Below are 27649 nucleotides of genomic sequence, written 5' to 3' on the forward strand. Positions count from 1 at the left end.
GCCATTCGGTATTTCTGGGCAATTTCAGCTGTTTAGCTAGCTTAGATGCAGACCACAATGGATTTTCCAAATAACTGAGCACAATTTTTTTTTCCTTCTTTCGGCTTCCATGTTGATTGTTTACAAGGTACAGTCGATTTTCGGAATGTCAAAAATCATACGTGAAGCTGACAAAATTCCCGACACGTGGGCGCCAAGAGCTTCCAAATCCGTCCACCAGGAGCGCCACAATATGAGCAAAAGTTTGTTCCAATTCTAAATGAAGTAAGCTTTAAGATCTCTAAAACCTCTCGGGGGTTGGAGGTTTTATTAACAGCAGACTGTTCGGGACCTCGTAGAGGTTCAGAATTTACTTCTGCTTCCACTAAATGTGATCCCCAGCAGATTGTTCAGCATCCCTTAGGGGTGCAGAATTTACTTCTGCTCGTGTGTTTTTGTGTCGTCAATTTTTCCCATCCTCCTAGTCCAACCCTTACCATTTCCTTTCAATCCTTCCCTCTTATATATCGGGAAAATGATGCTAAAAACAAATTGATGGCAAGGCACAAATCTCCAAATATCAAGGGGAACGTGCCATTTGAGCCAATTTGTTCTGATTACTGATTCCTGAACTCACGCAGATATTTTCCGGTCCGGTCGTCGAGTTTAGTCGAAGCTTTAAATTGACTTTTCAACTATCCCAACTTTTTTGGAAAACAAACTCTAAACAAAATGTTCCAATAGTTACAATCGATAATCACTTGTTACACAACGCACAGTCCGTGAATTCTGCAATCAAGGCACTAGCAGCCAATTCGTCGTGTAGCTCTTCGTGTTCTGATGAAGGAGCACATTTCGTAACGAGTGAATTAAATAAATTTTATTCAATTTGGATTCGCGTATGGAATGAAATTGTTGGAAATTATCTAATCATTTATTCAATTTATTCATTCATTCGCCCCAAACCGAACGGGGAAGCGAATATTTGCACTTTCTCTCTTCCGATCCAACCGACCCGGACATCAGAGAAGAAGGATAGACCATTCGCTTTGGCTGAGGTTTCTCATGGTTTCCTCGCTTTTGTTCCCCAAACGAGCTTGGGTTCGGTAATCCGTTCGAATTTTTAGCGTTAGAACAGTTTTTTCCGCTATCTCACTCGGTCTCTCGATCCTTCTCGCTATTGCTTTCATTCCCGCCACTAAAACTCGACCGAAACTGAAAATTGCATCCGATTGCGCTGACAGCCGGGTGGCAGCATTACGGGCAAACAAGACTAACGGGAAGATGCGAAATTCATTGTGCAAATTGAAAATTTATCCGATGACGATGAGGAATGGTAATTTCGCCATTGGGAAAATTGCGAATTGCGAGCCACACGATTCTATTTGCTGCTACGCAAATTGCTGACGTTCGGGATCCGCTTCAAACTGGAACCCCCTTTCTAGACCGGGCCATCGAACTTGAATACGACGTTCGATCCTGTTCGAATGATCTAATATTTCGAATGTTTGTTTTAAAAAAATTAATTTGCATTCGAATTCGAACAAAACGAAATCGCACTACGCGGATGTCAAAAATCAATCACAGCAAGCGGGCATAGTTCAAAATATTATTGTTGTTATTTTCAACTGAAAAGACTCTTCCTGTAAAATCAGTGAAAAATTCTTTTTGTCTCATTCCTGAGCAGCAAAATTCCCACCGTTTGGATTCAGATTACCGTGATTGGTAAATTTAAGGTAAACCCAGTGAACAGAAATATAAATCACTCGACAAGCAAGAAGAACACGAACAGTGAACTAACTTTTCCCCCTTTCTTTTTGTTTTTTTTTTTTTTACTTTCAGAATATCTTCGTAACATCGTTGCAACCGGTCGCTTCTGCTGTTCCCAAAGGTCAAATCTAAATTCCATTCCTGCATCGTTATGGCCCCACGGCGGACACTGAAATCTGTGCATTTTACCGACACCGAATCGTTCTCCAAGCGGATATTTACACCTGACAGATACAATGTGCCGTTGTTTCTGTCGAAAAGTTAGTGCCAAAATGCATTCCTCTTACTATTCTTATCCTTCTCCCATTATAATTATCCATTTGCTGCGCTATGTGTTGAGTCACTGAAACCATTGGACTTTTAAACATGTCCAATGGAATCTTGGAATGTTAAATGATTAAATTTGCGTTACCTGACCATCTGATTTTACAAATACCGTTCAAACTGGATTCTTCATCGATCGTTTACTGCGTTGAAATAGAGCAATGAAGCGAATAAATCGCGACATATATTTAATACCTTGTACAAATCAACAAATCCAACAAAAGTCCGTATTTCAATTATTTCAAAACACCGATGAACGGAAGGAAACCCTAGCCATAAACAACTGAACGAACGGAACTAGCCCCATCGAAGAAAGGAAGCTCATTTTTTCACGCTTCACTTCCTTCTCAGTCACTTAGGCTAGAATCAAGGGAGCAAAGGAGATGGGGTTTATTCGTCCCATGCCGTGTTACTTCGGACCGGAGACGTACGAAATATGTACGCCGGAAGTAAATGAAACAAAAAAAAAACTTTTCGTCAATCTTTTTTTGATTGCTTCGAGTTGACAGCCTCCAGTATAAATTATGTGGTTTTATTTTCCTCCCGAATTGACGAGACAATCAAAGTTGATCCTAAACGGAGAAGCCGTTTTATGTGGCACGGGATTTTCCCCGCCGAGCGAGTCGTGTTTGTCGTTGATCAACCTTCTTTATTGTCCATTACTGTTACCAAACTTTACACACATTCCTCGGCTGATTTCGTGTTTGTTTTCGGTTTAATCTTCTCATTTTAGAACTTATCACCCCGATGGAGCACCGAGATCCACTGAACGTTCTCCAAGCCAGCCGTCGGAAGCTGCTGCTGCGGACGAAAAGTTATGAAAAACTGGACATCCGGAAAGGTATGTTGATAATTTGTGTTGTGTTTTCGGAACTGAAAAACGTCTGCACCCAGGAAATTGGATGACATGACAATTTTTGCCACAAATTGTAAAGTTATTGTCACGTCCCTGCTTACCAAAATTTCTTCATTCTGCGTGATTCTAAAACAATTCTTGAAAATCCAAATCGGGAAATCCAAAGCTTCTGTTCGGGAACATGATGGCATACTTATCAAAAGCATCTAAAAAAATAAGTTATATTGCATCGTTTTGCTAGTGCTTCCCGATGACGAGAACCTAATTGCTTGAATATGTCACCAAATCCGAAGTGGTTGAACGTTTTTTGAAATTCCTCTCAAACTGAACGACATTTCACCGAATTACATTTCATTGAAAGGATCCTTTCACCGAAAAATTCATTTCACCGAAAGGATAATTCTGCCGAAAGGGTCATTTCACCGAAGGATAATTTCACCGAAAGGGTAATTTCACCGAGGTCATTTTACCGAAAGAATTATTTCATCGAAAGGATCATTTCACCGAAAGGGTCATTTCACCGAAAGAATCATTTCCACGAAAGTGTCATTTCACCGTAAAGGTCATTTCACCGAAAGGGTCATTTCACCGAAAGAATCATTTCACCGAAAATGTCATTCAAACGTAAGGGTCATTTTACCGAAAGAATAATTTCACCGAAAGTGTCATTTTACCGTAAAGGTCATTTCATCGAAACGGGAAATTTCATCGAAAGGGTAATTTCACTTAATCGTGCAATTGTTTTAGTATCGCACACCCAAACCTCCGTTTACGAACACTTTTTTACGTTATCTCTTTTTACGTAAGTCTTTTTACGCACCAAATCCCAAATAATGTAATCTTATTTTACAAAGTCAAAGTCTTGGCATTTCATTCCTTTTGTGGAATTTGACCTTGCTGTTTCAACAGACTTCGCAGCCGATTCTTAGCGTACAGAATCATTGCATGGCTAGTATTATGGATCATACAGACACTTAGAATCCTTCCAGGTCGGGGCTCGAACATACGACAACTGACTTGTAAGACCAGCGTCCTATGCATTGAACCGCCAACCCGGGACGCTTATTTTACAAACCAAATCTCAAATACCGTAAACTTGTTTTACGAGCCTACTTCGTAAAAAGAGATTTTTGCATACAATGAGAACGATTTCCGGCTCATTATATTCCACGGAAACTGCTACAATATGGGTTTTTTCGGAACGGGTTTAAAGAGTAGATTCCGGAAAATGGTGTTTGAGGTATTTTGGAAATCCAAGATGGCGATTTTCGATTTATTGATATTCCTTGAAAACTCTTACAATATGAGTATTTTTGGAACGGATTTAATGAATAGGTTTCGGAAAACATAGCTAAGAGTCGTTCTAAAATCCAAGAGGATTATTTTCGATTTATTGATATATTTTAAAAACCCTTAAAATATGAGTATTCTCGGAACAGATTTGATTAGTAGGAGCCGGAAAACGATGTTTGGGGTCGTTTCGAAACCCGAGGTGATGGCTTCCAGTTTATCGATATTTATTGCAATATCTTATAATTGGGAGACTTTTGGATCGGATTTGATTATTAGAGATTGTCCCGAAATTCAAGCTGACGACTTCCGGTTTATCGATAATTCTTGAGACCCCTTTAAAAACCCCTCGTTTCGAAATTCAATATGATGACTTCCGGTATATCGACATTCCTTGGAAACCCTTCCCACCTTATATATTGGATCGACCACAAACATCATTTTTCGGTACTCACACAATAAATCCGTTCCAAAAATACCCATATTGAAAGAATTTTAAGAAATATTGGTGAACCGGAAGCCGCCATCTTTGAGTTCAGAACCACCTTAAATTTCGTTTTCCGACATCTACTCATCCAACCCGTTCCGAAAATATTCAAATTGTAAGGGTTTTTTGGTTTTTTAAGGAATGGTAATAAACCGGAAGTCGTCATCTTTGATTTTGAATCGACCCCGAACATCATTTTCTTGCATCTACTCTCTACTCTACTTTTATATGTTTACAAAGTAAATTCCAGTTCGTGCTCGCATCTCATCCGACACAGTCGACAATTGCTTACGGTCGAGACGATAGAAACAAAGACAATACAGTGTAGTGAACAATAGAGTGTACTAGATGGGCAAATACGATTTAACAAAGCCTGAAACTTGGCCTACAAGGCCAAATTCAATTTGTTTTGATTTCAAGCGCTGCAAAGTTAGACCAGCAGCAACCGAAATTGAAATCTTACTTAAGGAACGAATGCATCTAAGCGTTAATGATGTAGATTTTTTTTTTTTTTTTTTTTTTTTTTTTAAATAACTATTTATTGGAATATGAGTTAAAATTAAATTATTAAGATTTAAATTGGGTGTTCAGCCACAAGTGGTGACTTTTCAGCCCTGTTATATATATATATGATTTGGTTATTGCCATGAAGACATCATTTGCTTCCGCAATTCTGAGATTTTTGTGTAGGAAAAATTCTAAACCTACTTGTATTGTGTAATGGGGAAAAGGAACTTATATACTAACTTACTAACTAATACAGAGAGCGAATCGATTCAATTGAAGATTGCATCGATTTTTGTCGGAATTTGCTTATAATATTATGTGACATTACATCTAATGGTTCTATATTTGTGAGTCTGTGTAACTCATTTGTACTAAACCAGGGAGGACGCTTCAGAATCATTTTCAGAATTTTATTCTGAATCCTTTGAAGCGTTTTCTTCCTGGTGGAACAACAGCTTGACCAAATTGGTACCGCATAAAGCATGGCTGGTCTGAAAATTTGTTTATAAATTAACAATTTGTTTTTTAAACAGAGCTTAGAATTTCTGTTTATAAGAGGGTTAATGATGTAGATGAGATTCAATTCAACAAGGCGTCTAACTGTGTGTACATTATGTTCAAACGTGAAAGAGAGGCAATTGCATTTGCTTCGGTTAATAACGAGGTGCACAGTGTTGATCATGACAATGTTTAATATAAAATCCCTGTGTACTTGGTGGACAATGCCATAGAAGTACGCGTGCATGACCTTCCCCCGCATACCATCGATGGGTTCGTTCGCGAAAGTATGTCGCAGTACGATGAAGTTCTTTCCATCGAAAGGGAAGTATGGCGGAATTTTTTCCCTGGTATTCGGAATGGCGTGCGAGTGGTAAGTATGCAACTACGTAAAGCAATTCCATCTTACATCATTTGTGATCAAGACGGGATACATCCATGTAAAACGCTGATTACGTATGAGAATCAACTGGTTACATGTCAGTACAACCTGCACACTACGGCAAACCTTGCACTGAAACTGCCAAAAGGACATCTTCAAACAAAAACAAGGACAACCGCCCAACAACGGAAACTAGTGAGCGCAGTACTCCTGTTGTACCATCAAACCAACCGGCAACTGCAATTAATGCACAACAAGGCGCGTCTACAGCAACTAACAACCAACCCAAGAATGCGAATTACAAGGAAAACGAAAAAACGGAAACCAACAACGATACCACCGATGCGGCAATGGAGGACGAGATGAGCCACGGACAAAGTGCCCCTCAATCATCGCAAGATAAAAATGGAAGTTCCTCTCCCCCTAGAAAAAGGGTGACAACGAGATCCAACGGTAAAAAAAATAGTTTATCTAATCAAAAAACATGGCTCATTCGGCCACGTAAAGCTTGTACGCAAATTGGCCTGAATAAAAAAAATTACAAAAAAAAGTAAATTTCAAACAAGGTAAACTTTTTTACGAACCAAATCCCAAATAATGTAAACTTTTTCACCTCGATTTACGAATCCCCATTAAGTTCGTAAATGAAGGTTTCGGTGTATTGGAATTGATTTGAAATAAAGAAAAATGACCGATGATAGTGTTAACCTCAAATGTTTAATTCGGAAAGAATACCTTCTTGATTGAATTTTTTTGGTTGTTGTTTGATCCTCAGAGTGGAACTCTCGCTACCGCTCGTTCGGTCCTAACTAAGGCAAAAAAACCTAGCTTTGAGTAAACCAGACTAACGTGGCGGTAACAGGTTTGAATTCGGAAGGCTGCCGCTTCCGACGGCTGGCCGGTGGAATGACCCTTTCGGCGAAACGACTACCGGCGTAATGACCCATTCAGGCTTTTGGCAAAATGACTCTTTCAGCGAAACGACTTCCGGTGTGAAATGATTCATTTGGTTAAACGTTTTTCGGTTAAATGACTCATATGGTAATCATTCAACGATCCCTAAATCGAAATTGCGTGAGACAGATTAGATTGATTATATGTTACCATATGGCAAAGTGTGCACTATATTGGCACTGCCGAATACATCATATTTACCGGATATGGCTCCCAATGACTGTTACATGTTTGCAGACCTATGGCGTTTTTCATTGAATAATACTGGTGACGTAGATTGTTCTAATTTCGCACTTTTAAGCACAAATTGCAATGAAATGAAACATCGTCAGAATATTGCATTTCGGCTCGAAAGTGCAAAACCAGAGCAATCCACGCCACCAGTATTACACCACAAATCAACGCAAACAATTCATTGGTCCGGAGGATGTAGAGCACACGAATGACGCTGTGGTTGAAGAATAATCCTTTGTTTCTTGATACGGATTTTCTAAGCGATAATGACTAAATTTTTTATTATTGCGGCTAGTATTCTCTGTTTGACTTCAGCTTTTTCGGATGAATCGCTTGCTCTATAGTAAGGCTCTATTTCAACCAAAGGCCATCGTGAAGGGCTTCTTTGCCTAATGCCATACTACATAATTGTGAACTACGACAAATATTTATTTCTGCTCAAACCCTGTTGGCAAAACCAACCACAAAAACGATATCATCTAGTCGAAGCCGGTGATCAATAGGGACACAGTGAGACATGTAAGTTGGAAATCATCATTTTATGTCCAGAGATCTGTATCTGATCCACTAAACAATAACCAACCACTTCACTTGATGAGTCGAAGACGAAACGTAAATTTAAGTTAAAATGGTTATGTGCACCTAGCATAAATTTGGAGGTAAAAGCAAGCTTTTTCTCCTTCAAATTACCAATAACCAACCAGTAAAATGACTAAAAATAGGACGGCCATCGTGCCATCGATTCATGTGCCATGTTATTTCATTATTGCCAAAAATCATGTATAAATGTGAGAAATAAATTCTTTTACATGAATAACTAAGCAGTTCAGTTCGGTTGTGTTTCAGACATTCATCATCGAATGTGACTATCGCAAATCTCACTTAATCGATGTGGAAACGGTCCCTTTTCAGTACGTTTGACTAAAAATATGAAGCATAAAGTAGGGTTTATATATTCATATATCTTTTGATTTATCGTCGTCCTTTGGAAGTGGGTGAGCTTACGTTTGTTTGGTGAGTTAAACCGGATTTTATTAGAATATAGGTCAATTTAACTTTTTCCTTCCAACTCTTGTTGAAAAGTTGAATGGGTAAGCAAGAATATAAGTCTGTGAAATTTCTGAGAATGATGTTTTATCTTCACTTTCACATTTTAATGATATTAGTGCATTTGGAGCATGCATTTCCTGCTCCCCATTTCCATCACAGCTTTAGTAGTGCAGCTCACCAGGGAATATCATCTTTCCGTTCTAACACAATCACATTGATGAAAAGTAATATCAGCTGTAAAGTTGCCTCCCCGAAGACATGGGCACACATAAATTTCGCACTTAAACGCAGACCATGGAACAAATCATCCTTGATAAATCCATCATGCTTACTGGGGTAACTTTCAACGAACGCTCCGCTTCGAGCAAGGCTCCTTATTTGATATTGATAAAGTGCTCATCTATCATTTTATCCCACCCCAGAGTCAATATCCAGTTGCCTCTTCCTGGTCGATGTGTACGCTGTATGTCGAAAGCAACATAATAAAGAACTCCCGAGGACAGTTCTGCTGCTGCTGGTCTGTATGCGGAACCGAATGCGATAATACCCGTTTCTTCCCGAGGTCTGAAGAAACAAACGAAACGAGTAAAGGAGCATCGATGGACAGTTCATCCTCCGCGTTCTCTGGATGTCCTCATCCGAGCTAATACTACAGCAGCTGCAGTTTATTGAATCCTTCCTTCAGTAATGAACCAGAGAAAACATAAAATTTGCAGGTTAGCTACGTAACTATGGTCCACAAGTATATCAGAGCCGGATCCACAATGCATAACTTGGGGGGAACTTGGGTTGACACAATCGTAACGCTGCTGAGTTGCCATTCGTTCGAACTCAGTTTTCCTGTAGCAAATGCGACCGTCGTATCGATGTGGATTGATACAAAATTAAATATATGGAGCAGAATCTGTTGAGACAATAAAAAAAATGCAGAGAAAGTCCTTCACTCTATCGAAGCCAAGATCTGTATCGTGTATTCCTAGCATCTAGCATGGCTATCGAAGAGAGCAGGTGGAACTGATAGTTTTTACTTTGTTTTTTTTTTCTCTTTCCAATAAGAATTCATAGTACAATCAGGTGCCACCCCGTTATGTGCTGACGAGTAGATGAAGAAATAGTTATCAAACAATTTGATCAGTATGAAAAACTATGAACTTGAAACTTGGTTCCATTTTAAAGTAAATGTATTCCTTTCACAATTTATTCTGGCATGATTACATTATTTATGTTTGACCTATTCCATAAAGAAATTCCTCCACCTTCCACCTTGTTGTGTAATGATGCCTTTCTCAATAACATTTCATTAGAAATCGAAGCAAATTACGATGGATTTTTTGACAATCTGTTTCCAGGCCTACAAGTTCTAATAATTAAAAAATCTGTTCTTAAATATAAATTTGTGTGAAATACGACAGTCCATTTATGTGCATCTTATAAAATGTAAAATCACAAGATTTTTTCGAACTGTGCATTTATATGTATATTATAGAGACAAAGACTTTGTTTCAATTAAAGCTGGTTGATTCACCTCTTATGCCTCATTTCGATATAATCAATTCAACGAAAATGAAACCAAACGAAAATCTGCGCTCCTGTTACTGCTCTGCTGTATAAGAAATTCACATTAAATGAGTAGTAATACCTTTCCAGCAGCATAATGAAACATGCTTTGTGATAGGATTTTAATTTTTGTTATTTTCATCAATATAATCATTTGCAATCACAGCCTATGAGTTTGGTTATGTTTTCGTTCTCCTGTACACGCCATACGAAATTGAACAAAGCACGCTGTGTGCTTCGTTCGCAAAAGCGATGGTGTTTTCTTATTTCTTAAAAGTACGTTTTGCATCGTCATTTTGCATGATGGTTTGAAAGTAATTCGGATCTGGACGAAATTGCACAGTATCTCTTAAGATCGATGCTGAGAAAACGAAGTAATTTCCGTTTTTGGAATTTTTCTTCACTATTATCGGTGCTTTCGAAACCGGAAACCGGAGACTAACAGTCCCAAAGTAGGTTTATATATCCATCTAACTAACAAGATCTGCAAACTAGATGAATTTACCAGTAAGTTTTATAAAAATTGGCTCCTCGTTTCGCCATCAGTTGTGACAAAATACTCACGAAATTAATTTATTTTTTCAATTATCGCGCCTAATTCCGGAAGTCGGACTCGGGTCGACTTTTCGGATACTTTTTAAACAATTTCAAGACCTTTTATGTGCATTTTTTGCGCATCTTCTCATAAATTTGCACATATTACCTTGTGATTCCGAAATCGAAAGACGGAAGTCTTTCGTTTGAATCTAAGTTTGTGAAAATCGGTTCAACCATCTCTGAGAAAAGTAAGTGACTATTTTTTCCATAGTTTTGGTTCATATCACCCTAGAGTTCCGGAACCAGAAATCGGATCGGGACAAAATTCAATAGATGCAGTGAGTGACATTATTTGTCACATACATACAGACATTTGGTGGTTTCAACGAACTGAGTCGAATGGTATTTGGCACTCGGCCCTCAGATTCTAGAGTATAGATTATAGATTATAGATTATAGATTATAGATTATAGATTATAGATTATAGATTATAGATTATAGATTATAGATTATAGATTATAGATTATAGATTATAGATTATAGATTATAGATTATAGATTATAGATTATAGATTATAGATTATAGATTATAGATTATAGATTATAGATTATAGATTATAGATTATAGATTATAGATTATAAATTATAGATTATAGATTATAGATTATAGATTATAGATTATAGATTATAGATTATAGATTATAGATTATAGATTATAGATTATAGATTATAGATTATAGATTATAGATTATAGATTATAGATTATAGGTTATAGATTATAGATTATAGATTATAGATTATAGATTATAGATTATAGATTATAGATTATAGATTATAGATTATAGATTATAGATTATAGATTATAGATTATAGATTATAGATTATAGATTATAGATTATAGATTATAGATTATAGATTATAGATTATAGATTATAGATTATAGATTATAGATTATAGATTATAGATTATAGATTATAGATTATAGATTATAGATTATAGATTATACATTATTGATTCTTGTGCACTTTTTCTTCTAAGGACGAATTTTGTGCCAATTCGAACAAATGTTCGCAGCACCCTCTCAGATTTGAATGAAATTTTTCGGACTTGTAGACTTTGTCACAAAAAGCCACTTTCCAGCCACTCATTCTTCTCGGAGATGGCTAAACTGATTTTCATGGATTTAGATTCAAATGAAAGGTCTTGTGATCATATACAACGTTTCTCAGAAACTGTTGAACCGATTGTCTCATTCAAATGAGAGGTATGATTTCCCCCCATTCCGGTTGCGGAATTACAAGGTGATTGGTGAAAAAATTCTTTGGAATTATCAGATGACGCTATCATTGTTAAACCCATATTACATTTATAAAGTACTAACTTTTAAAAAACTATGTGTGAAATTTCATGACATTTCGATTAGTAAGAAAAAAGTGACAGCCATTAAAGTGAAGCTACTTTTGTCATTTTTGAAACAATGGATTACAAACAATTCCGTGTGATCATGAGAAAACTCCTTTCAAAGTGATTGCCACGTTTACTCACAGTCGATCAAAAACAACTACGTGTTGATGATTCAGAGCAGTGTTTGGCCATGTTTACAAGTAACAAATCAGATTTTTTACATTGATATGTGACAATGGATAAAACATGGATCCATCACTTTACTGCGGAATCAAAACGATCTTCATCTGAGTGAACTGCAGTCGGTTAACCACGTCCTAAGCGCTCAAAGACACAACCGTCAGCTGGGAAAGATTCGAATTCAGTATCTTGGGATGCACATGGTATCATCTTCACCGACTATCTTGAGAATGGAAAAACAGTCAATATCGAAATCGATGGTAACGATGATTAAATTGAACGTATTACACTTCGAATTGCTTCCTCATCCACCGTATAATCCCGATCTGACCCCCAGTGACTACTACAGGCTATTCGCTAATCTCAAAAACTTTTTTATTTATTTATTTATTTATTGGAGCAGGGAAAAACCCTCTTGAGTTGACCAACTATTAGTACTTACTCAAAAGGGCGCAAAACCTCCTCATCTTTTAGTACCAACAGATAATACAAAATCCAAATGATACAATTTTACTTAAAACTAATACGAGCTATACTTTACATTCAAACATTAACTACATTACACTTAAGCAAAATTAAATTACATACGAAGGTTCTTAAATACATTCAATAATAGGTCAAGTTTTAAAAAAAGCAATAAATAAACGTTTGAGAGTGACACGAGATAGATTAAAATCAAATATTGTATAACATCGATTAAATATGCGAGCCATACTAGACAGGGGTTCATTCTTCGCGTAATTTGTTCTAGAAAACTGGATGACGAGGAAAGAGTTGCTCCGGAGAGTTCTGCGTCGGATGTTTATATCCATTTGTTCAAGAAGATCAGGACAGTCTATATGACCAAGTATCAAGTCGGAGATAAACATTGCTTTAGAGACGTTGCGTCGATCGCTAAGTAGCTCAAGTCCAATTAAATTACATCTGTGTTCATATCTAGGAAGATTATAAGGGTCTCTCCAAGGCAGCTGACGTAGAGCAAATCGGACAAATTTATGCTGCACAGCTTCGATTCGTTGTACTCCATTACGGTAATAAGGTGACCAGACTACTGCCGAGAACTCAAGTACAGAGCGAACCAGGGCAATATACAATGCTTTTAAGCAGTGGATGTTTTTGAACGACTTCGTCATTCGGAAGATAAAACCGAGTTGCTTGGATGCCTTTGAGACGATGTACGATATATGCTCACAAAAAGTTAATTTGCTATCAAGTATGACACCAAGATCTTTGATGCAGCTTACTCTATGTAGATCAACACCGAGAAGCGAATAGTTGAACATTATTGGATTTCGTTTACGGTTGAAGCTTATTATGGAACATTTTGATGCGTTCAGTACCATTCTGTTGACCTGACACCAGTTTCCGAAAATATCAAGTTGTTCCTGAAGAAACTTAGCATCGTTTTGGCAGGACACGTTGAAGAATAATTTGAAGTCGTCTGCGTATGAGAGCTTAGAGCATTTCAACGAGAGATTGACGTCATTAATGTAAATTAGAAACAGAAGAGGTCCTAGGTGACTTCCTTGTGGTACGCCAGATGTGATAGCAAAGGATTGAGAAGTGATGTCTCCGATTTTTACCGACATTTTGCGGCCAATAAGGTACGACTTTATCCAGTCAAGGAACCTTCCGTGGAAACCGATGCGCTCAAGTTTTGCTAATGCAATTCTATGATTAATCTTGTCAAATGCAGCTGATAAATCAGTATAAATAGCGTCTATTTGATGACCTTTTTCCATTTCACGGATGATAAATGAAGTATAACGTACTAAATTTGTATTCGTTGAGCGCCTAGGAACAAATCCATGTTGATCGGCAGAGATGTAATGTGAGCTGCAGCGAAACATGAAGTTCATGACGATCAACTCAAACAACTTGGAAGCTGCACTCAATGACGCAATACCACGATAGTTCGAGATGATATGCTTGTCGCCTTTCTTGTGCACAGGAAATAATATTGACTTTTTCCAAATGTTAGGGAATTCGCCAGAAGACAGCGAACAATTGAACACATAGGCTAGTGGAGCTGCAATGCTATAAGCACATTTTTTTAGTACTATTGATGGAATACCGTCAGGACCTGGATTCGAAGAGTATTTGAGATTTTTACACGCTTCAATAACATCGTCAAATGAAACACTGGCTGGAAAACCCACCGATGGATAGTAAGGTACGTTATTAGCAGCATTTTCGATTGCTTCGTAGTCAAGGTTATCGTTACTGAATACACTGCCAAAGTGTTCACGGAAAAGGTTACAAATACTCTCAGTCGTAGTTGCTTCGACATCACCGTAGACCATCGAACTCGGAAGTCCACTTTCCTTTCTCTGCTCGTTGACATACTTCCAAAAAGCTTTAGGATTATTTTTCAGATTGTCTTGTACCTTCTTCTGGTAAGCTGCGGATAATTTTCTGTTAAGCCGTTTGTATGAGTTATTTAAAGCTAAATATCGAGATTGAAGGTAATCGGTTCGGTATTTCGAATATTTTTTCAGAGCGGATTTTTTTGCAGTTTTCAATCGTTTGAGTCGCTTGCAGGCCCATTTAGACTTGTTCGCCAATAAGGAATTCAACTCAAAAAAAGAAGCAATTGCTGAATGTGAAACCGCTTTCGGGACAAAAGACAAATTCTTCCACAAGAACGGCATCGAGAAGTTAAAGAAGCATTTGAAGAATTGTATTGCTGTTGAAGAATCTTACGTTGATGAATAAAATCGATTTTCAATAAAAAAAGTGTTTTTTTTAGATAGTCACACGTCTTATTGAATGATGTGTTATCATTTACTTGTACACCCATTTGAGCATAAGTTGATTACACAAATTTTAGTGGAGCATTTTATAACATTTTATTTTGTCTGTACGCTATGAATCAGCTGCAAAGTCTGCTGAAACAGAGAAGCAAAATTTCCCAAAAAAAGGGATTGTGTAAACTCAAGACTTTGCTTACAGAAGAGTTTTTTGGTATATGAAAATTTTAATTGGTCCTTAAAAATTTTAATTGGTCTCAAATTCTTGATTGTTTGGTTTGCATTCGTCCGTTCTTCTTCTTAAAAGTATATCTACTAACAACAGTCAATGATAATTTTCCCACTTTTTTGAAAGACGTTGGTTACCCTAATTTACAATAACTTTGGTTAAGCAACTCTATTCCTTACTTTTTAAATTAGTATTTTTCCTACTATTCCATCAAAGAAGTTCAACATATTACCCGTATTTTCATTCATTGTCAATGCTTTTCTCGTATTTTATCCCACGTAGTATAGAAATACCTTTTCTACAACCTTGCATTTGACGCTCATAACCTTGATGCTTTCCGTAAAGTAATAATTGTCAATTAATTTACGATCTAGTTACCGTTGCACTTTTCAGAAACTGGAAACCCATCGTAAAAGAAACGGAAGCAAGCTGGTATTCCAAAACTCCAACTAATTAAGTGTCAAATAAATTTTCTGCTTGCACTCACCACAACTTTAGACTTATGAAGCAGCATAGATTGCTATTTTTCCGAGTTGCAGATCAAAGAAAACCATAGCAACTAGTAAGATGAAACAAATCTAAATTTATCACCTATCAATTCAAATGATATTTTACACTTCGTACATCAAAAGATCAGCTCCAGATACCGTTTTTTTTTTCAACCAACCACAGTCTTCATCCTCCTGGCACGTGTGTTCCCCCACCCATTTTACACCCATGCGCAATTCCCTAACTTTGATTGTTTCCGAATATTTTCTTTTTATCACTCCCCTGCCTGCCCAACACCTACCAACCTACCGGTATCGATATAGTGAAAACGAACAGCAGGAAACTGATTAAAATTTTATGATATTCTTTCCTTCTCCGACAGTACGTGGGTGGGTGGTTCGTATTGATATTGGATCCTTCGTCTTCCGAGAGGTGCTCGGTCGGTATCGGTACGTGTTTTGCCAAGCTGACACTGCTCTGCCGGCTGCCACGTTCGTTGTCTGTGCCATCGAGGACACGATATTTTCAAAGCCGCTTGCTTGCTCCCTCCCCCTCCCCTTCATTTACCGTTGACCGCTGGACCATCTCGGATCGGCGATTCGGAATCGCCAATCATCGTCGTAAAGTTGGTGCCATAAATTATTACTGCGGTGGCTGGATTTGTCTGGCAGGATACTAACAAAGTTCGACGAACAAAGTAATTGATACTTAAAGTCGGAATGATCGACCTGGTTGCAGGTCGAGCATCGAGCTTTTTTTGGAATTAGTTCCGTTTTTTATGTGCCTTTTAGTGGGGCATAAAAAATGCACAGCGAGTAGCATAAAAATGCCGGGGCCGGGTGTTCTGTTCCTTTTTTATCAGTGTTTTAATTAGACTAACTTGTGCATCTAGCACAACATTGCTGTGGTACCATAAAAATTGTTTGTCCCATTCGTGGGCAGTTGAATGACTTCTTCTGCAAATCATTCGAATCATCGAATGCAATTAAATTAAAAAAGTCGGCAATAATTCCAGTATTTATTGTTGCAAATTGGTTAAAAAATTTGTTGTTGCAAACTGGTTACAAATAAGCTGTATCAATGTTATCCTATCACTTGGATTACAATAAATATTTCTGGTTACAGTATCAAGAATTAAAGTTTTGTGCTACGGTAATTAAAAAAAATACATTGAATATTTCTTTTCAATTTTCCTCATGAGAGTGGGAAGCTAGTGTAAACTTTTTAAAACGCTTGAGTTGTGCTGAATATCACTTCATCAAAATTCTCCGAAAAAGGAAAGGAACCTCTCCGAGTCGGTGAACTAATTAACAGCACTTCTGAAACACGCGGAAAGAATATTCTAATTCAGCGCTTCAGTGAAATTTGCAGTTTCAAATTTAAACTCGGAAAAAAAGTTCTTTATGTTTAGAAAGACGGGTGGGTAATATCAGCGACATAACTGGATGACGCGACTACGAATAAAAAAGGATCATTCAAGTTGTTCGATGTTGATCACTGTTGAGGTTATTTACTTCGAATGCGAAATAACATTTCGACATGAATTTACCATATTACCAGTGGCGTACTGCATATTGCTGATTCAAGTCAGGAGCGAGATCCAGGTCCAGATCCTGCACTCGTAGTATAGTAAATCTAGGTATGGTTCCAATTCCAAAATCTGAACCTGGACCCGAATGGTGAAGTTCGTGCTCTGGAACATCACGATCTTCCCCAGGATCCGGATCTGAGTCAATAACACGGTAAGCCTAGGTTCAAACCAAGATTCATGGTCTGAATCTGGATCAGAAGTTAATCAATGGATTGATTGCAATCGAAACCCGGTTCAAAGACCAGGATTCTATACCTAAGTTTTGGACCTAGAGTCGAGTTCAGAATTTGGGATTTAAATTGAACATCTGGATCTGGAACTTTGATTTTGGCTCATTCTGGACTGTGATTTTGAATCTGGACCCCGATTCTGGACTTGAATTCTGCTCCTGGATTCTTAACTAGCATTCGGAAACTTAGTTCTGAACCTTGATATGAATTCTGGATATGAATTTTTGACCGGAATTCGGAACCTAGACCTAGGCCGTGATTTGAATCTGGACCATAATCCATTCAGTTCAACCCAAGATTCTGGAACTAAATTCTGGCCCAGGATTCAGAACTTAAATTCTGTACCTAAAGCTTGCTTCAGATAGAATTGGAACAGAGACAATTGCCTGTATTTCAGTTATTTATTTTTTAATTCAAAATCTTTTTTTATACAATTGTAGCGTTTTCATCATACTTTTAAGAAAAAATACGGATAAAATTGTCCAGTATTTCTTAATAGGGCGGAACTGGGGGCAGTTGGGTGGGTTAAGGTTTTTCCGGTACAAACTGAACCCCTTTCTCTGCATACCATTCTTGAATGACTTTGCTGTAATGACAGCTTGCCAAATCTGGCCAAAACATTACGGGATGGTCGTGGGATCGAATGAACGGCGAAATTCGTTTTTGGAGACACTCTTTTTGGTATAGTTCCGATGTCATTGTCTTATTCGTAACGAAAACTATCGTTTTTTTTTTGCCACTGCTGCAAATGCCCTGCCAAACCATACATTTTCTTGCAAATTTGTCGGCAAAAACATCCCCCCGAGCCGTTGCCAAGTAAAATTTTTTACCTGGGATTTGCCCGAAGTCAGCCTTGACATAGGTTTCATCGTCCATCGGAAGACACCCGTCGAACTTGGTCAGCACCTGGTCATATAGTTTCCGAGCACCAATTTTGACCACACTATTCTGTTTTATGGTCCGATTTGGCTGTTTGCTAGCTCGATACGACTTGATTCCTTCCCGGAGTCGAGTTCTCCTCACGGTACTATGGACAGCACCGAATTTTCTGGCCAAATCACGATCCTTAGCTTAATTTTATAATCGCTGCAATGAAAAGTTCTGTCCAAGCCGCCATTTTTTACCTTTGCCATTTGCTCCAATCCATGGCGCATAACTTGTCAGGTCAGCTTCAAAAACTACTACACCACCAAAAATTGGATCGATTCATTTGTCGAATCTGAGGAAAAGGAATTTTTCAAACGTGGTATCCGAGTCTTAGTGGTGGTATATAACGATGGACTATACTTTGAAAAACGGTACTGCAATGATACTCTCACTAAAAATCATGAAACTTCAATAGTTTATTCTAACGCCTGATATATTATAAATAAATTTATATAACGACATTTATATAGGTATTTTATGTTATGTATGTTATAAATATTCTGATTTTATTTATCATAAAGCCGTTTATTTAAATTTTACTGACACCGACTTCAGTTACAAAAGTCTGGCCTTTGTTTTACGGCTGCTCGGCCATCCATGGAAGTTGACCATCAATGTTAACTTCCCTCTCTGAGCAGCCTAGATAGCCGTGTAGTGTCGGTAGCGGTTTCCCAACTGCTAAGAATAACGCTACGGTCCACCTGTACCGGTGGTATAAGTCCACCAAACAGGTAAGCCGTGTGGCATCCGGCGGAATTATTTTTTACCAAGAATTGATCCACTGGTTTCCTATTCCATGTCGTAAAAGGCCACAAAAATAGGAACTCCTAAGTCAAGGTGTATTTCCGTGCCGATGGCTGAATGGCTGCAGGAGGTTAAACATTGCAGTCGTGAACGGAATATCTTGGGTTTTTCCCTTACTGGATACACGCAATGCTTAGCAATCAACTTCTTTGATCATCGCTTCGGCAGGTCAGAGATTAGAAAGCTGAGTGTCTGTGGGTGTCCTCAAGGTGGTGTACTATCCCCACTTTTATGGAACCTAGTCGCTGATAGTTTGTTAAGGAAACTTAATAACCTTGGATTTCCGACTTATGGTTTTGCCGACGATTATCATATATTGATGACCGGTATAAGCATTAACACTCTCTTTGATTTAATGCAGCAAGCCCTGCGATCTGTTGAACAATGGTGTTGTCAGGTTTGGATTATCTGTAAATCCGGGCAAAACATCAATGGTGCTTTTCACTCATCGTAGGATAATTACAGGAGCTCGTCCGTTGCAGTTCTTTGGTTCAGGGGTCACTGTGGTCGATCAAGTTAAATACGTCGGGGTTATTCTTGACTCAAAACTGAATTGGTCTGCTCACATTGATTTCAGGATTAGAAGAGCTTGCATGGCTTTCGGCCAATGCAGACGAGCTTTTGGAAAATCATGGGGACTCAAACCCAGATATATTCATTGGATCTACACAACTATCGTTAGACCAATTTTAGCATATGGTTGTCTTGTATGGTGGCAGAAAGGAGAAGTCGCGACAGTTCAGTCAAAGCTAAATCATCTCCAAAGGATGGTCCTAATGGCGATGACAGGAGCATTCACGACAACTCCTACTGCTGCTCTAGAGGCGCTACTGTGCATTAAACCACTACATGTGTTCCTAAAACAAGAAGCATTATCTTGTGCATACCGTCTTAGGGTTACAGGGCTTTGGAACAGTAACCCATTAGAATATGCTACCAGTCACACTCGCTTGTGGTCTCAAATGGTTCCGTGGGATGAGTATTTACTCGCTCCTAGTGACCTAACTCTCACATGCAGTTTTCCTTTTAAAACATTCAATGTGAGCTATCCTCTTCGTTAGGAATGATTGTCTGGTTGTCTGGAACGACAACTTGATGAACACATAGTTTGTTTTACGGACGGTTCTCTGTTGAATGGTCGTGCTGGTGCTGGTATCTACTGTCGTGAAATAGGCTGGAGCAGTCTCATTCACTTGGTAGATACTGTACTGTGTTCCAAGCAGAAATCTACGCAATTCTGTGTGGAGTACAATCGGCACTTCAGCAGAGGATCTGTGGTAAACGTATTTATTTTTGTTCCGACAGTCAGGCAGCCTTAAAAGCACTCAGTTCGAATGACTCACGGTCGAATCTAGTGATCGCATGTCGAACTCAAATTGAAGACCTCAGCATTTCAAATGCTGTTTACTTCATATGGGTACCCGGCCATTCTGGTATTACTGGAAATGAATGGGCTGATGAGTTGGCTAGAGCAGGTGCAACGAATGATTTCGTTGGTCCTGAACCAGCTTTACCACTTTCAACTAGTTGGATAAAGCACAAGATACGTTCTTGGGCTGCATCCAAACATGCCAGCTACTGGCGCAGCTTGCAAACTTGCGCTCCGACAAAAGCATTTCTACCAGATTTAAATCTGAAAATGTCAAAGTGTCTACTGCATTTCTCCAAGTATCATTGAAGTATTCTGGTCAGAGCTCTGACTGGACATTGCAAACTCAATTATCACATGGCTACTATTCAACGTGCTGAGTATTATTCGTGTGATTTGTGTGAATGCGATTATGGTACTTCATATCATCTGATATGTAACTGTCCCGCATTGACGCAGCTACGTATCCGGGTTTTTGGTTCTCCATACATGGTTGAGTCTGTGTATGCGGAGCTAAAATTGAAGGATATTCTCTCGTTTCTCACCCAATGTGGTAAGGAGCTATAGTCAGAAGGGTTCATCGTTCTTCCTGGAGTGAATGAATCCCTTCTGTATTCACCTTAAATAGGGTTTGGCAGATTGTTTGGCATCCTCTGGGGGGTACCGCATTTACTTCTGCTCGTACATACTGCGAGTCGTTCTGCATTCTTCCGGGAGTGCAGAATGGTGTCGCTTTTGTAAGATCTCTAAATCCTCTCGGGGGTTGGAGGTTTTATTAACAGCAGACTGTTCGGGACCTCGTAGAGGTTCAGAATTTCCTTCTGCTTCCACTAAATGTGATCCTCAGCAGATTGTTCAGCATCCCTTAGGGGTGCAGAATTTACTTCTGCTTTTATGTGTTTTTGTGTCGTCAATTTTTCCCATCCTCCTAGTTCAACCCTTACCATTTCCTTTCAATCCTTCCCTCTTATATATCGGGAAAATGATGCTAAAAACAAATTGATGGCAAGGCACAAATCTCCAAATATCAAGGGGAACGTGCCATTTGAGCCAATTTGTTCTGATTCCTGATGATTCCTGATGTTATAAATATTCTGATTTTATTTATCATAAAGCCGTTTATTTAAATTTTACTGACACCGACTTCAGTTACAAAAGTCTGGCCTTTGTTTCTGTGATTTTTATTGTCGACCCGCAAACTATTTAAATTAACCTTTAAGGTGCAGAAATGTGTAGGATCACATAGTGTTTTCTGAAAAGTAGAGAAAAAATGCTATAAAATCAAATACTATCAAATACAGTGGCAGCCCTTTCCTACCTATGTAGAACTTTAATAGCAAAACATCGTCATTGCGCCATATATTTTGTATGGAAGGATGAAACGAAAGTTTACAATACCCTATCTTAAAGAGGATATGGAGAGATTATTTCTTATTCAAAAATTTTTATACTTTAAACTGTAATCCTTCACTTATCGGAGAATTCAAAAAAATTAATAGAGTGCAGGAAAAAAATTAATTTATTTTTTGGATTTCTGCCACCTTGGCATCACTGTGCGCCGTTGCAACACAGTTTCGTGAAAAGTGTTTGTTTGATGAAACTACCCTGGGTCAGTTTCAGTTTTCTCAAGCGAAAACGACATAAGTGAATCACGACGCTCCTTTTATGTGCATCTATTGGGACGTAAATTTTTCTAAGTGTGTATGACTAAATTCATAAGAACGTAATCCGCGAAACGACTAAATTTTACTAGAACGATAAAAATATATGTCAAACATACCCCTCCTTTCAAGCAAACGGGTAAATTTGCTTGACTTAGCACTTAAAAATATGTCAGAAAGCAATAAATATAAGTATGATTTACTATTAAATTGAGTATTTTTTGACGTTCATATATGTCGGTCTCTGAAAACGTAAATTTACACGATTTTTTCTAGGTGTGTGCACACTTAGAAAAATTTACATTTTTATAGATGCACATAAAAGGAGCGTCACTATTCACTTACATTCACTTGCTTTAAGCATGTAAAGATACACACTAAAAAATTTTTACATCTTATTAGATGCACATAAATGGAGCGTCACAGTTCACGCAAATTTACGTCTAAGAACATTTAATATTGTGTCTAAAACTCCATGACATGAAATTCATTGAAATAAAAAAAAGAATTCTGTAGCAACCCACCGCGACTTGAACCGAGAATCATTGAATCGCAAGTTCGTCTGTTAATCGACTGAGCCACAGAAGCGTGCATCTGCTTGGCTGGTAAAAGGTGCATTTAAATGTATACAGTCGCACCTGCTAGTAGAACGCAAGTTACAGTCAAAACCAGTGAAATTCAACCTCATCTAACATTAGGTCATTACAAATAAAATTTTCCGTCATTTGACAAATTAGGTCTTTATGAATTACTTCGTATGAGGGATTAAGTCACCTGTGAAATTCAAATTTTTTTGGAGTGTAAGTCATATCATCAACTTCACAGTTTATTTAGCAGGAACTTACATCGATAGAGACTCTAAATTTATTTTTACATGTTAGTAGATGTAATATTGTGACATCACCGAAGAAATTACGGCATGCTTGAATTTACGTCAAGCGTAAATTTAATTTTTTCTAGGAGTGAGGTTTTGGACCAAGACCTGAATTCTAAATTCGAATTCTGCATTCTGGACCTGAATTCCGAACCTTGACCTGAACCTGAATCTGAATTCTTGACCTTGACCTAGACCGCTGAATTCTACACTTAAACACTGAAACTTACGTTTGACGTAAACTCAAGCATTAGTTTCTTTGGTGATGGCAGAGTATTACATTTTTTAGCTCTTTAAAATAAATATTATAACGGGTGGCAACTAAAATTTTGGATTTTTTTCTAGGCCTGTATGCTCAACAACAAACGAGCTCAGAAAGAACTAAGAGTGTGTATGTGTTAGCTCTCTTTCTAATCTTTCTGCTAGTATTTTCTGTTCTGTTCATGCTTGCTCAGTTTGGCTCAAAATGCCGTCGAAACAAGAGCGCGCATTCGCGAGCGCATTGTACAGTTCTACGAACTGCACAGAAATCTCGGCAAATAGTATATGGTACAAAATGTTGCGGCTTCAACAGTTTACAATATCCTAAGATGCCCAACAACTGCTCGTAAGGAAGGTAGTGGAAGACCAGCCAAAATTATGGACGCAAAAGGACTTCGTTCTCTTTCTCGTGCCTTCAACAACAAGGATTCACTGAGTCAAAGGGATGCCGCAAAAAAGTTCAACTGATCTCACCAGTACATCTGCAAAACATTGAAAAGACTCGGAATAAAGTACCGAAAGAAGACACGAGCCCCGGGATATACTGACGCACAGATTTCAACGCTGAATTCCCAATGCCGCTGGTTGATTAAAAAATTTTCCGGAAAAAGTTTTGTTTTGGACGACGAAAGTTACTTCCCTCTTTCGAAGACGCAGATTCCGCAGTCCGCAGATTCGCAGACTATTCAACGGATAGTTCTACTGTACATCCGAACATAAAATATTAGTTTAAACATAAGTTTGAACAGAAAGTGATGCTGTACATTGTCGTTTCCGAGAAAGGCATTTCTAAGCCATGGTTCAAGCCATCTGGGTTGGCAATCAATCAAGATGTGTACCAGAACGAATGTTTGTAGAAAATTTTGATCCCGTTTTTTCAAAAACATCATGCTGATGAACAATACGTGTTTTGGCCGGATAAAGCGTCATCGCATTGCGCCAAAAAAAAAAACAATCGTTCCTGAATACCCATTCGATCCCATTTGTACCCAAAAACCACAACCCGATAAATCTACCTCAGTGTCGCCTAATCGAAGATTTCTTCGGGGTTTTGAGCTCCTTGGTGTACAAAAATAACTGGAGAGCCACGAATTGCTAACAGTTGATTGGTAGAATCAAGAGATGCATTCGCAAAGTTGACATGAAGGCCGTACAACGCTCCTGTTCCGACATCAAACGGAAGCTTCGCCAAACATCCGATTACGGACCGTTTTCAAATGTTCACTAATTTTTTTTCAACAATGAACAATCTATCTTTAATTTCAATAAATCAGATCTTCTCCAAGTAAGTTTGTCTTTTTTTGACAGCTTGAGAAAGAAATCCTAAAATTTTAGTTGCCACCCGTTATCTGTTTCGATGTTAACTTCAGTTAAACTTACTGTAACTTATTCATTTTTACTTACTTTAAGATGTAAATTTAAGTGAATTGTGTCGCTCTTTTTATAAGCATCTAGAGACATAATTTTACACGATTTTTTCTAAGTGTGTAGACCACAATTTTTTATTGGGATCTGCTATTCTGAATTCTGGACATAGATTGTAGTCCAAGATTGTGGAACTAACCTTGCTTTCGAGAACAGAACTTGAATTCTAGACCAGGATTCCGGACCAAATTTTTTTATTCTGGATCCGAAAACTGATTTTCAGATCCTTGCCTGGATTCTGGATCTGAGTTTGATCTAAACCTAGATCCAGGACCAGAATTGTGGATCTGGAATCTAGACCTAGCCCTGAATCTGAATGTTTGACCTAAATTTTAAATCAGAACTCTGAGTCAGGATTATGGTACTGAAATCTGGATCTGGATTCTGGACATTGGATCGAGCGAAATTACGTGGTTAAAATGTTAATTCTGCTAATTCTGGGCCAATTAGGAAAAGGTATCCCATAGCAAAGTAGGAAGCATTCTCGTCGGGATGTTATGCACTAAAAAATCAAACACATCTAAATTCTCTAATCACCAAAATCAAAAAAAATATATTAGTACTTAAAATCCAGAAAATCATTTAACGAACTGCTATTACCCATTTATCGATTCCGTTTTTTACTTCCAGCCGACAAGGAGTCTAACATCAAGCTAGAAACAGGGAAACGACCCACCTTTCCGCTACCCTTCTACCGTTGTCCGAAATCACTGCGGAATTGCCACAAGGAATGGATGCTACCTCCGAACAGGTATCCGACGCATAAATCAATGTAAAGTGATCAAAAGTACAACCCATCACCCGATAAGCATATGCTTAAGTGGGGGGGACGAATGGGATGCCATAAGCCAATAGATCAACCTCACTCGATATCAAATTTACCTTTTATGTTTATTGGCTTCTATCATCCGGTCATAATTTATACCCTTCTTTTCTGCAGTTCATCTCTCAAGTGGAGACTTAGACTTAGGCGACCCTTTTCAAAGCCAAAGAGGGTGATTCGTAAATTTGAATTTTCCCTGCTAACTATTCGGTGATTTTCCTAATAATAGTGGTTAGGATTTATGCGACACAACAGAATAGAATTCACTGTAACACGAATAAACTTGTTCCCGTTGATTACCGCGATGAACGGTTTAGTCCTAATTTTTTTTTTTGTTGTATTCTTCCAGGTATCGATTAGGTGGTAACATCTCCGATTTGGCTATCAAATCAACAGGTAGCAAAGGACCTTATCAATGTTTCACAGGTAATTTAGCAGCTGCTTGACCCTTCGGAACATAAGGTATATAAATATACCGCGGCCTACCGTCCCTTTCCCGGCACCCAGATCGTAACACTGGTTGATTTAATCGCCCGACAAAGTGCTTCGGAATGTTGTTCACGTGCGATGGTGCGAAACCGGGATTTGATAGAAGTAGGGCAACAAACGGTGCTTCCACTGGAATCGGGTCGGGGTTTTATTTACTAGCAGTGGATTTCTTATCGTTTCCTTTCCTTTTTCTTGCTTCCAGGAGAACGCTTCACGCAGGTAACGACTGGCAGTGACAGCCAACCGAACATGGCAAAATTCGAAGACTGCAAAATTCCGGCCGAAATGAACAAGCTTGCCCACCCGAAGCGATACTTTGTGGGGAAGATACGTCCCGGTATGAGTTGAATAGCAAATCGAATAATTGTGAAATTGTTACCCGAATTTGAGTGAATTCGTTTGACAAATATTGGAAAAATCTGCCAGAAGGAATCTCACCGTCAACCTAAAATTTCTACCTTCAGGTGACAGAAACAAACAGCGACCCTGCAGCCGATTGGCCTTATCCCAGGCCACTCTTTGCTGGAGAAATCCAGCCGAACCGGGCCCAAATTGTTACTTCAAAGGCATATTCGACATCGCAAAGGTCGGCTGTAACGAACGGTCCAAGGCACAACCGAAAGCACCGCTCCCGGCGCTAGCATTCATTCGGCATTCATACTGCACGGACCGGTTTCGACGACCACCGCCCGGTCGTTATCAGTTGTCAACACGTGTCCCACCCCTGTTGCCACCGCGATCCATCGACAGCAGCCCCCCACCCAGGTTAGAGCTGACGTTTAACCCTTACTGGAATCCGTACCGACAGGCAGCCACTCTTCGGATGCACACCGTCGACATTCCAGTGCGACGACGCCGGAAGCGAGGTCGCAATATGAAAGTGGCCTTTGGAAGTGGGTCCGCGCGTTTCAAAGATCAGGAATTTTTCCCCATTGGGGCGCTCAAATCCATCCTCCTGCCGAAAGAGGGTGACGGTGTTAATCGGCCGATAGCGAAAACCGTCGCTGTAGGCACACCACCGAAGCTGCCATCTAAAACTGCCGGAGTGGCATCGTCAGTAGCGGGAGAAAAAACGGACCCGTTGGCAGATTTCAACCGGACACGCACAAAGCTGTTCGTCATTCCACGGCGAGATCAAACGAGGCTTATCTCGCATGTGAAAACCCCACCAGAACGTGAAGATGACACCAAGTTGAACGAATCATTTCAGTCCGTCACTAGCGGGCAGGACGTCCTGGAACCAGCTCCGTTCGATGATGGCAACAGCAGCCTCATCGAATCGGAAGTTTTAGTAACAAAGGCGCTGTCGGGTGATTGAAGGTGTCGTTTCGGACTGGCTGACAAATGCAAATGCAAAAGCATTTACCGTTTCGCGGAATAAATGGGGACTAAACGAAGTGAGCTTTCAGTTCATAATGACAAAAAAAAAGATAGCGAAACACACGGGGAAACGAGTATTCCGAAATCGTCCGAACGTCGTACTGCAAATGACAGCTTCTCTTTGTTTACTTTTTCTTTCGCGAATAACCAGATTGATTTTATATTTTACACTCAACTCGTCGTATAATTTTCCAGTAAAAAACCACAAGTTTTCGAATAATAGAAACATTGAAACAATGTCCATAGTAGTTCATGAGATGAGAGTAGCCGTCTCAGTGTTTTGCTAGAAAACTATCCAACGTTTCGGACTTTGGCTTAAACCTTTTCAAAGGGAAATAG

The 27649-nt window shown here is 38.8% G+C and overlaps 1 protein-coding gene across 1 annotated transcript; it reads left to right on the forward strand.

Moving 5' to 3' along the window:
• Positions 1-1608: 1608 nt before the first annotated feature.
• LOC131431362 (uncharacterized) lies at positions 1609-27486 on the forward strand. The gene is made up of 7 exons (XM_058597037.1): positions 1609-1715; positions 1822-2009; positions 2807-2914; positions 25249-25369; positions 25791-25867; positions 26133-26267; positions 26395-27486. Exons 2-7 carry the CDS (start codon positions 1901-1903, stop codon positions 27246-27248), a joined length of 1404 nt encoding a protein of 467 aa, XP_058453020.1. The 5' UTR covers positions 1609-1715; positions 1822-1900; the 3' UTR covers positions 27249-27486.
• The last annotated feature ends 163 nt before the right edge of the window (positions 27487-27649 follow it).

Source organism: Malaya genurostris, chromosome 2 (assembly GCF_030247185.1).
Source record: "Malaya genurostris strain Urasoe2022 chromosome 2, Malgen_1.1, whole genome shotgun sequence".
In the NCBI taxonomy this organism is placed as follows: Eukaryota; Metazoa; Arthropoda; class Insecta; order Diptera; family Culicidae; genus Malaya; species Malaya genurostris.

Coding starts and splice junctions, on each gene's coding strand:
- LOC131431362 (XM_058597037.1), top strand. CDS start 1,901: ATGGCCCCACGGCGGACACTGAAATCTGTGCATTTTACCGACACCGAA. Junction 2,010..2,806: donor GCCGTTGTTTCTGTCGAAAA/GTTAGTGCCAAA, acceptor TTCTCATTTTAG/AACTTATCACCCCGATGGAG. Junction 26,268..26,394: donor TGTGGGGAAGATACGTCCCG/GTATGAGTTGAA, acceptor TTCTACCTTCAG/GTGACAGAAACAAACAGCGA.